Raw genomic sequence first — 11,132 nt, 5'->3', positions numbered from 1 at the left:
GACCTTGTGATATGTTATCATATTAATGTACTGAAGAGTGGCGTTTGAATATGTTGACATTACCTGTATTTTACTACAGTACTTTCGCACAGAAAGAGAAAGAGGAAGAGAATAGAAAAAGAAAGCAAATCACACACTGACACATCAGAAAAGTGAATGGACTCACATTGAATGGTGCCAAAACACTATCAAAATCTATGGGTTCGATTTGGTTCATAGTAGTAGCTGACAAATCACATTGTAAAATCTATTTAGGGGAAGGATGTGAATGACTCATTTTCACTTAAAGGTCAATGTTTATCACGCCCTCGTTTTCTCATTGGTTGTGAGTGGTGTTCCTCTTTCTCTATGAGACTAGTGTGAATAGTAGGAGGGCCATTACACCACATGAAGAGTTATCTATCTTTGTTTTCCTTCAGTCACTCAGGAAAGTACCAGCCCGACCTGCCTCCTGTCCTGGACAGCTACAGAGGAACACAGAGCAGAACACAGACATAAAGACGTCCTCGTCGGATACAGACGCAACACACACACAGCAGTGTTCTGAGGTTTCACAGCAGAGGAAGCCAAGAGGACAAACACACACAGCGGCTCCATCTCTCTCTCTTCCTGCACGCCCTCTGCTGCATCTCAGGGGACTGAGGTTGCTCTACCCGAGCCTCCCCCCCCCCCCCCCCCCCCCCCCCCACGGCCGGACATTGCAGATTGATGATGCCGCAGCAGTCAATGGATCGCTGTGAGGTTTCAGAGAACTACCACCATCATAGCCCGGGGGTCCAGGGGAGCCAGCGGCGCCTGGTCAGTGGACTCCTTCTCTGGGTCGGTCTCCTCACCGTCAGCCACGTGGTCTCCATCACCCTACTCGTCATCACCAGGCCACACGCACTGGTAAGACTGCTAACCTGCATAGACACACACTTACACACTCTCTGGTGTGTGTTAACTATGTAATGCTGTTGCTAGTTTTTTATTAAAAAAGAGTCCCTGACCATCACAACTTAGGGAGGGACATAGTTAGTGAAATCAAGTTGAATTAAATCTGAGATATGTATTGTAGCTCACTTTGTGTAAAACTAAGATGAGATCTTGAAATTGGATCAATGTGTGTCAATAGAGCGGTGTATTGTAGCTGTGGTAACACCTGCCTGTTGCACCTGTTGAGTACGAGCCTCTGAAGTGGTTTCAGTAGCATCACAGCTGGTGGGGGAAACGCATCACTATGTGTGGTTTAGCACTGGTGCCATCAGAACCCTGTTCTCCAATATGAAAGGGCTGGGTGTGTGCTACTGAATGATCACTGTGTATATCATATTAATACTGTTTCATAAAGCCTAGAGTAGAGCTGAATACAAATGTCTTTCTCAGGCAAAATGTTGTTACTTACAAGTTACTGATAGGACAATCATCATGATATTTCCCATCTCCCTCCCCCAGCCTCTGCCAGAAATAGTTTCAGCTCCAAAACCCACAGCAGACTCATCTCTGGTAAGCTAATCACAAGACGGGTTTAAACATGTTTCCAACCTCTAAACAAGTTTTAACATGTCCCATGCAAACGTTTGGTTCATTTTTGCCCCCTCCAAGACAGAGTATTCATAACATCATCATCATCATATACATGATTATATATATCATATACATCATCATATATCATCATCATATATCATATCATATATCATCATCATATACATCATCATATATCATCATCATCATATACATGGCCTGCCAATAGGATATACAATAGACCAGGGTTTCCTAAAACTCAGTCCTGGGGTCTCCCTGGGGTACATGTTTTGGTTTTTGCCCTAGTACTACACAGCTGTTTCAAATACTCAAGGCTTGATTAGTTGAATAAGCTGTGGTGCTAGGGCAAAAACCAAAACGTGTACCTGTGGGAGGACCCCGGCCCAGTTTTGGAAACCCGCCAATAGATAATTTTGAATGCATCTTGGAAGGGACCTGTGCCTAGACTAGGCCATACCTCGTCAGTCTCGCTTTCTCTGTCTGACTTATCATCCTCCAGGCTCTCAGACAGTAGAGGGCTCAACCACCAGCCTCGTCGCACTGCAGGGAAAGGTGACATGTCATAACATCACATCCACATGCAGGGAAATGCCACTGTGCAGATTTTCCTTCTCTGAAATCAGATTTCAATCTCTGTTTTTCGATCATGAATGTGTGGCATACTCCATTAGTAAGTGTTAATGGCGGCAACTAGTTGAAATTCATTCCTAAATGTGATAGGCATGCAACATCTAGCCCAAATCCAGACACCTTTAGTATTATTTAATGTATCAATAAGCCGGTTCTCAGGGCATTCCATAGAGCTTGTGAGGAATCGCCCGACCCGTTGTGGTACATGTTTTAGCAGCATGTGTCCCGTGTTGGATGGTATCCGTAATCGTTTCTGATGGAAACGTTGTGGTACATGTTTTAGCAACATGTGTCCCGTGTTGGATGGTATCCGTCATTGTTTCTGATGTAAACGTTGTGGTACATGTTTTAGCAGCATGTGTCCCGTGTTGGATGGTATCCGTAATCGTTTCTGATGGAAATGTTGTGGTACATGTTTTAGCAGCATGTGTCCCGTGTTGGATGGTATCCGTAATCGTTTCTGATGGAAACGTTGTGGTACATGTTTTAGAAGCATGTGTCCCGTGTTGGATGGTATCCGTAATCGTTTCTGATGGAAACGTTGTGGTACATGATTTAGCAGCATGTGTCCCGTGTTGGATGGTATCTGTAATCGTTTCTGATGTAAACGTTGTGGTACATGTTTTAGCAGCATGTGTCCCGTGTTGGATGGTATCCGTAATCGTTTCTGATGGAAACGTTATTGTTTGCGTCACTGAGCAGTGCACAAGAAAGTATTATATCCAATCGTTTGATGCTAACCCCATCCCCTCCAATTTAATTAAAAGATGGATTCCCCAACTGATCACTCACACGGTACACTCTCACTTCTAGACAGGTAAAGAGAATGTCAGCAATCAGACAATAAAATGTCACTTAAGGCCCCCAAAAGGGAAGGGCCAGCTCTGACTGTGTGTGTGGATATGGATGTGGGTATGCAGACCTGCGAGCCACTGCAGCCCATCATGATGAGGTCAGACAGTGACTACAGGTTCTACCATGCCCACTGAAGGAAAACAGTAGAAAGGCAGATATCTTTTTCTTTTTTAATTGTTAAGCTTAGAGGTTTAGGTTTGCTTGTTGGACACTATAAATAAACAGTAAATATTTCACTGAAATATAAAACGCAGAATAAACAATCACCTTAATGGAGGTCTGAGTCACTATACTGGTTGCTCTCCCAATGCCTCTCCAAACACAGCCAACTAAAAAATGAATCCACTATTGCAGTGGCAGCACAGAACAATAGAACATTTTAAATATTGTCACATACAGTACCAGTCAAATGTTTGGACACACCTACTCAGGGTTTTTGTTTATTTAGTCTATTTTCCACATTGTAGAATAATAGTGAAGACATCAAAACTATGAAATAACACATATGGAATCTTGCAGTAACCAAAAAAGTGTTAAACAAATCTAAATATATTTTAGATTTGAGATTCTTCAAAGTAGCCACCCTTTGCCTTGATGACAGCTTTGCACACTCTTGGCATTCACTCATCCAGCTTCATGAGGTAGCCACCTGCAATGCATTTCCATTAACAGGTGTGCCTTGTTAAAAGTTAATTTGTGGATTTTTTTTCCTTCTTGATGCGTTTGAGCCAATCAGTTGTGTTGTGACAAGGTATGGAAGATATACAGAAGATAGTGCTATTTGGTAAAATACCAAGTCCATATTATGGCAAGAACAGCTCAAATAAGCAAAGATAAATGACAGTCCATCATTACTTTAGGACATAAAGGTCAGTCAATGTGGAACATTTCAAGAACTTTAAGCGTTTCTTAAAGTGCAGTCGCAAAAACCATCAAGCGCTATGATGAAACTGGCTCTCATGAGGACCACCACAGGAACGGAAGACCCAGAGTTACCTCTGCTGCAGAGGATAAGTTCATTAGAGTTACCAGCCTCAGAAATTGCAGCCCAAATAAATGCTTCACAGAGTTCAAATAGCAGACACATCAACTCTTCAGAGGAGACTGTGTGAATCAGGGCTTCATTTTTGAAATTGCTGCAAAGAAACCACTACTAAAGGACACCAATAATAAGAAGAGACTTGCTTGGGCCAAGACACACGAGCAATGGACATTAGAACGGTGGAAATCTTCCCTTCGGTCTGATGACTCCAAATTTGAGATGTTTGGTTCCAACTGCCATGTATTTTTGAGAGGCAGAGTAGGTGAAAGGATGATCTCTGCATGTGTTGTTCCCAACATGAAGCATGGAGGAGGAGGTGTGATGATGTTGGGGTGCTTTGCTGGTGACACTGTCAGTGATTTATGTAGAATTCAAGGCACACTTAACCTGCATGGCTACCACAGCATTACATCCCATATGGTTTGCGCTTAGTGGGACTATAATTTGTTTTTCAACAGGACAATAACCCAACACACCTCCAGGCTGTGTAAGGACCACTTGACCAAGAAAGAGAGTGATGGAATGCTGCATCAGATGACCTGGCCTCCACAATCACCCAACCTCAACCCATTCGAGATGGTTTAGGATGAGTTTTTTTTAAACCTTTATTTAACTAGGCAAGTCAGTTAAGAACGAATTCAATGACAGCCTAGGAACAGTGGGTTAACTACCTGTTCAGGGGCAGAACGACAGATTTGTACCTTGTCAGCTCAGGGGTTTGAATTTGCAACCTTCCGGTTACTAGTCCAACACTCTAACCACTAGGCTACTAGACTACACAGAGTAAAGTTAAAGCAGCCAACAAGTGCTCAGCATATGTGGGAACTCCTTGGAAAAGCATTCTAGGTGAAGCTGGTTGAGAGAATACAAAGAGTGTGCAAAGCTGTCATCAAGGCAAAGGGTGGCTACTTTGAAGAATCTCAAATCTCAAATATATTTTGATATGTTTAACACTTTTTGGGTTGCTACATGATTCCACATATTCCATGTTTTATAGTGTTGATGTCTTCACCATTATTCAACTATGTAGAAAATAGTCAAGCCTTGAATGAGTAGGTGTGTCCAAACTTTTGACTGGTACTGTATATCAGTATTGATACAGATAATGTAACAAACATACCTTCAGAGCACATTTGACCTCACCCCAAACTCTTCTTCAAAAAGTCAGCATGGTTCTCAAAATGGTTGCCCTCAAACATTAATGTGCTCAGAACCAATACAGTACAACATCTCCAAATTCTCTTCAGGGACAAAAAGCACTCTTGAACAAATACCAAAAATGGTGGATAAATTAGGATAGTTCAGTTAAAAATAAATCAAATATCTTACAATATATCAAAAAAGAAATGTATTAAACAAAATCAACCTGCTTTTCTGTAAAAAAAAAAAAAAATCCAATCAGGTCCCTACACAGGCTATAAAGACCCCTGTGAGGGCGGGACATTTACTAGCGACAATAGTCCTTGCAGTGCTTCTGCCAGGAAGTCTTGGAGCCCCAAAAACTTCTCGGCTGCAGATATAATGATGCCCAGCTTCTTGGACTTCTTAGACACTTAGTCACTGTGGCTATAAATGCCACAAAAATCCACTTTCTTCACAATGAGTGTATCCAGATCACTCAATTGACTTAAAACACTAGCAACTGGTTGGAATGCATCCACCTCCATATCTTCAACACTGTGGCCTCTTGCTCCTTCAACTCTCTTCACTGCCTCCACATAAGAGATCTGCTGCCAGCCCTGATTCTTGGCACCTCAACCTTTTTCACCCTAACAGGGCACTCAAGGAAGTCAATCATTCCAGAGAATGATCCCCACCACAGTTGCAACATTTTCCATTGACAGATTCTGCAATACTATACTTCTCCCATCTGCAAAGATTTGACACGTAACCATATCCTTTATAAATTCCACACTGTAATGGTTTGACACAAATGCTCTCACCAGGTACCTCACATACTGTATCCAATCTTCACATATTCAGGTAGAGTCTCCTCAAACAACAATAATATCGATAGGCTTTTCTCCTTCCTTCCATTTACCATATGGGTCAGGTGACGTGCACTGACCACTCCTGGGATTTTCTGCCTAAGGTACTCATGCACAGACTCCAGCTATAACTCCTTTGGCAGGCATTTATTCTGTTCTTCATCAACACAAACAAGGCCACATCTAGTCACCTTGATTGAATCCACCTTTCCCACTGCTTTCTTCACATATGACTAATATTACTAATGGATATTACTAATGGATTTCCCAAATGAATCTCCTTGTCCAAAAAATTCAGTCCAATAAGAAATGCATTATTGGACGGGTCGTTGTTTTCTACTACAACTTTTGCTCATTTTGTTCCATTCTTTGATTTCACAATTTTCTATTCATTGTCACGCACTTCACTTGCCGCACTTTCAGGTTCAAGCACAGTCACCATTTCCTCCACGCAAGCCATTTACTATTGACACCAATGCAATGGCAGCTTAGGCTAGTCTAGTCTGGTCTACTTTGTGATTTGACTTGACTAATTGGCTTTTATACCTTCCTGCCTGCGCTTCCCTAAATAGGGTCCCCAGGGGAACATAGACAACAGCTGTAGTTCGTACCCTGTCACAGATAAAAAGGATAGTTTGAAGATCATACTTTGTTCCAGGGTTGGGGTTAATTATATTTCAATTCCAGTCAATTCAGGAAGTACACTGAAATTCATATTCCATTGAAAGGGAATTGACCACAACACTTCTTTGTTTTACTGTTAGGATTTGCTTCGTGTTGCTTGGATGCCCACCATTACTTCAATGAGTAGAGAGATCAGTGACTAATGACGAGTTATTTATGTCTCCACAGAGCATAACCCTGGAGCCACAAAGAGTGCCATGGCAAATGCTCACCTTCGAACCCACAAGTATAGATGGTGAGAGTTCTTAGAAGGTTCAGTCTCTTTGAATTTTTAGATATAGTCACAATTCATTTATATTCCAATTCTAGTCACATTATTGATGCCAGTTTCCAATTTATCATCCACAGATAATGATGTCTCGGTGGCGAGAAGTGGGATCAAGTGGAAGACGCAGTCCAAGGCAAATAATTTTGTCTCCCTAAAGGGCGGATCCCTGACCATCAACCAGGATGGTTGTTACTTCCTGTATCTTCAGGTGACTCTGGAGACACCAGAGGTGTCTGGACAGCACATAGTGAGAGTGAACAAGCCCAACAGTGTCCTGCTGGAAGTAAGGATGAACAACACCTCCCTCAGCACAGGGTTCCTGGGCAGGGCTGTGGATCTAGCAGCCTCTGACACCCTCACAGTCACTGTCTCCCCTGGTGCCAGGATCAACACCACCTACACCGCCACATACCTGGGCATCATAGGTCCAAAATTATATCTGTAGATTCTATAGGATATAGACACTCCTGTCTTCATAGACACATGCTGGGGGCTAGATCTGGGAGTCATTTGGTAGGGGTTGATTGAATAGATCCTGGGGATCTGGAGTTAACTGGGATCAACCCATCATCCCACCACCTGTTAGAGAGATGGAGTAGTGGGGAAGATCATGTGGGAGACACCGTATATTTGACTGAAACTGATTCAGTCCGACTCCCTGCTCATCACAGAAGATTATTCCACTCCTTTATACTCTACCTAGCCTTCCAACTGGTTTTGAGCTGCAAGGATTTTATTTCCAGAATTCTACAGATTTTTTTATTCGATTTTTATTTAACCTATATTTAACTAGGCAAGTCAGTTAAGAACAAATTCTTATTTTCAATGACGGCCAACCAAAATGCAAAAGGCCTCCTGCAGGGAAGGGGGTTTAAAAATGTAATATAATAATGCGTCTTGTAATGTTGGAAAAATATGTTTAAAAGTATTGGTCATCATGGGTTATGGGTTGTACTGTTACTTTAGCATGTTTCTCTCTTGGATGAAGTAGCACTATTTTTATCGCTCATGATTATAGTTAGTATGTTTTTCCAGTAAATATTGTTTTTTAAGCTATGAATGAAGGGATTGTCTTGTCAAGTCATGTGCACAGGGTTGTTGAGAGAATGCACAGTATCAACATATCTTTAATGATTACTTTAATATTTGCGTACTGCTTTGTATTTAAAATATTATTTTTAAAATATATTTATGTCTTATTACAATATTATCTTATTATTATTTTCTTATTTATTTTCTATATCTATTTTGAAGGACATGTTGAGTATGTTGTAGGATGAGATGTAGAGATAATCAATGAATGTATGTCACTAACCAGGTTTCCATTCAATCGTTTTATGCGAGTAAAGTACGTCATGCTAACCAGGTTTCCATTCAATCGTTTTATGCGAGTAAAGTACGTCAGGTAAAACATTTAATGACGGGCCTGATGGAAACAGAAAATGTTTCGGTAAACCTTCCAAATGTAGACAAAACAAAGTACGCTATACAAGGTGGGATCTTTTTGTGTCGGTAAAATTAGTTATGCGAGAAATGGCAGTGGAAACACCTTTATGCGCAAATATTGATGTAATAACCATTATATCGAAGTAAACTTGGAGTCATGCCATGATAAATGGTGTGGTTCTCCCACTACGACTCGGGAAAGCATGCAGTTCATTAGGCTACAGATTAAATACATTATGATGAACTTCACAGGGTGGTGAATGTGCATGGTGATGCTCCTTTCCAATAAATATCGAGGGTCTTCTTCTGGTGACATGATGATCGATTCTTTTGACAAATACAAATAATATTGCTCTTATCCAATAACCGCATAATGTTGGTAGCCTACCGCACTGTATCTGCGAGCTGTTGGCTAGAGCGCATGTTCCAAGATCAGAGTGCACATTTCCTACTCCATCAGTAGAGTTGAAAATGTGATGGAAACCCATTTTCCATTCGGTAGGCTACATGGGAATTTAACGGCAGAAGTTATTTTTTATCTGCACTACGTCCTCAAGCACAGCCTTTTACCCATACAAAAAAGTATGTTTGATGGAAACATCCCTGGCGGGGGAATGCACATATCGTTTTAGCAGATTTTAGAATATTAGCATGAAAATCTATCGCAAATTGGATGGAAACCGACTTTATAGCGCCAAATAAACAAGAAAAAAAGGTACGTTGTTACGAATTCCACAACTGAAGTTCCCGCTGGGAAACAGGAATGCAATCTATTATAATAAGAAAGCACTGGATTCTTTTTCTCTCCAAACAAATAAATGAAGTACAGTATTTGACTTGTATATGGCTTTTATTTCACCTTCAACTATTGTTTGTCGAAGCCAAAATTACAGAAATGTGGACTAATTCATGACATGTTGTGAAATTATATGAAAATAAAGCACAAATAGATTTAAGTCTAATTGTGTCATACCAACGCTGTGGGGGGTGAGAGCTATTATAAACAGATGTGAAACCACCAGATGTGATTCATTACCAACACAGTGAAATAAGGGTCAAATCGAACTACAGATGTAGGATCATCATTTGATCCCCCTTTGCAGAATAACTTGTAGTGTATTTGAGGTTTAAAAAGGCTTCTAAAGTTTGTCATTTCTACACTGAAATTTCAGACTTGATTTTCCATTAAGAAAAATGTATCTACAGTGCATTCAGAAAGTATTCAGACCCCTGGACTTTTTCCACATTTTGTTACATTACAGCCTTATTCTAAAATTGATGAAATTGTTTTCCCCCTCATCAATCTACTGTCACGCCCTAACAATAGAGAGCCCTCTGGGTTCTAGCGTTTGTATTTCTATGTTGGTGGTTTGTATGGTTCCCAATTAGAGGCCGCTGGTAATTGTTGCCTCTAATTGGGGATCATATTTAGGTAGCCCTTTTTCCCATCTGTGTTTGTTGGGATATTGTTTTGTGTGAGTGCATTCTGCACCACATAGTTCACAGTCGTTGTGTGTTTATTGTTTTTTGTTTATTGTTTTCACTGCAAATAAAGATGTGGAACTCAACACACGCTGCGCCTTGGTCCGTCCATTATCACGACCGTGACATCTACAAACAATACCCCATAATGAGAAAGCAAAAACAGGCTTTTAGAAATGTTTGCAAATGTATATAAAATAAAAAAAATGGAAATATCACATTTACATAAGTATTCAGACCCTTTACTCAGTACTTTGTTGAAGCACCTTTGGCAGCGATTACAGCCTCGAGTCTTCTTGGGTATGATGGTACAAGCTTGGCACACCTGTATTTGGGGAGTTTATCTTATTCTTCTCTGCAGATCCTCTCAAGCTCTGTCAGGTTGGATGGAGAGCATCGATGCACAGCTATTTTCAGGTCTCTCCAGAGACGTTCGATCGGATTCAAGTACAAGCTCTGGCTGGGCCACTCAAGTACATTCAGAGACTTGTCAGAAGCCACTCCTGCGTTGTCTTGGCTGTGTGCTTAGAGTCATTGTCCTGTTGGAAGGTGAACCTTCGTCCCAGTCTGAGGTCCTGAGTGCTCTGGAGCAGGTTTTCATCATGAATCTCTTTATACTTTGCTCTGTTCGTCTTTCCCTCGATCCTGACTAGTTTGCCAGTGCCTGCCACTGAAAAACATCCCCACAGCATGATGCTGCCACCACCATGCTTCACCGTAGGGATGGTGCCAGGTTTCCTCCAGATGTAACGCTTGGCATTCAGGCCAAATAGTTAAATCTTGGTTTCATCAGACCAGACACTCTTGTTTCTCATGGTCTAAGAGTCATTAGGTGCCCTTTGGCAAACTCCAAGTGGGCTGTCATGTGCCTTTTACTGGGGATTGGCTTCCGTCTGGCCACTCTACCATAAAGACCTGATTGGTGGAGTGCTGCAGAGATGGTTGTCCTTCTGGAAGGTTCTCCTATCTCCACAGTGGAACTCTTGAGCTCTGTCAGGGTGACCATTGGGTTCTTGGTCACCTCCCTGAAGAAGGTCCTTCTCCCCCGATTGCTCAGTTTGGTCTGGAGCCTAGCTCTAGGATGAGGCTTGGTGGTTCCAAACTTCTTCCATTGAAGAATGATGAGAGTCTCATAGCAAAGGGTCTGAATACTTATGTAAATAAGGTATTTCTGATTTATTAATACATTTGCTGAAATTTCTAAAAACCCTTT

General features: G+C 41.4%; 1 protein-coding gene across 2 annotated transcripts; it reads left to right on the top strand.

Moving 5' to 3' along the window:
* The first annotated feature begins 394 nt into the window (after positions 1-394).
* LOC116375932 (uncharacterized) lies at positions 395-10,003 on the top strand. Of its 2 annotated transcripts, XR_004211350.1 has the most exons (5): positions 395-888; positions 1,435-1,485; positions 6,892-6,958; positions 7,072-8,309; positions 8,358-10,003. XR_004211350.1 is itself a non-coding variant. In XM_031834879.1 (4 exons), exons 1-4 carry the CDS (start codon positions 709-711, stop codon positions 7,434-7,436), a joined length of 663 nt encoding a protein of 220 aa, XP_031690739.1. In that variant the 5' UTR covers positions 395-708; the 3' UTR covers positions 7,437-10,003. The 2 variants fall into 2 exon arrangements, 1 of the variants encoding a protein (XP_031690739.1); XM_031834879.1 differs by having other exon boundaries at positions 7,072-10,003.
* The last annotated feature ends 1,129 nt before the right edge of the window (positions 10,004-11,132 follow it).

Source organism: Oncorhynchus kisutch, linkage group LG10 (genome assembly GCF_002021735.2).
Source record: "Oncorhynchus kisutch isolate 150728-3 linkage group LG10, Okis_V2, whole genome shotgun sequence".
NCBI lineage: Eukaryota > Metazoa > Chordata > Actinopteri > Salmoniformes > Salmonidae > Oncorhynchus > Oncorhynchus kisutch.
This window is presented reverse-complemented; position numbering and strand designations above follow the sequence as displayed.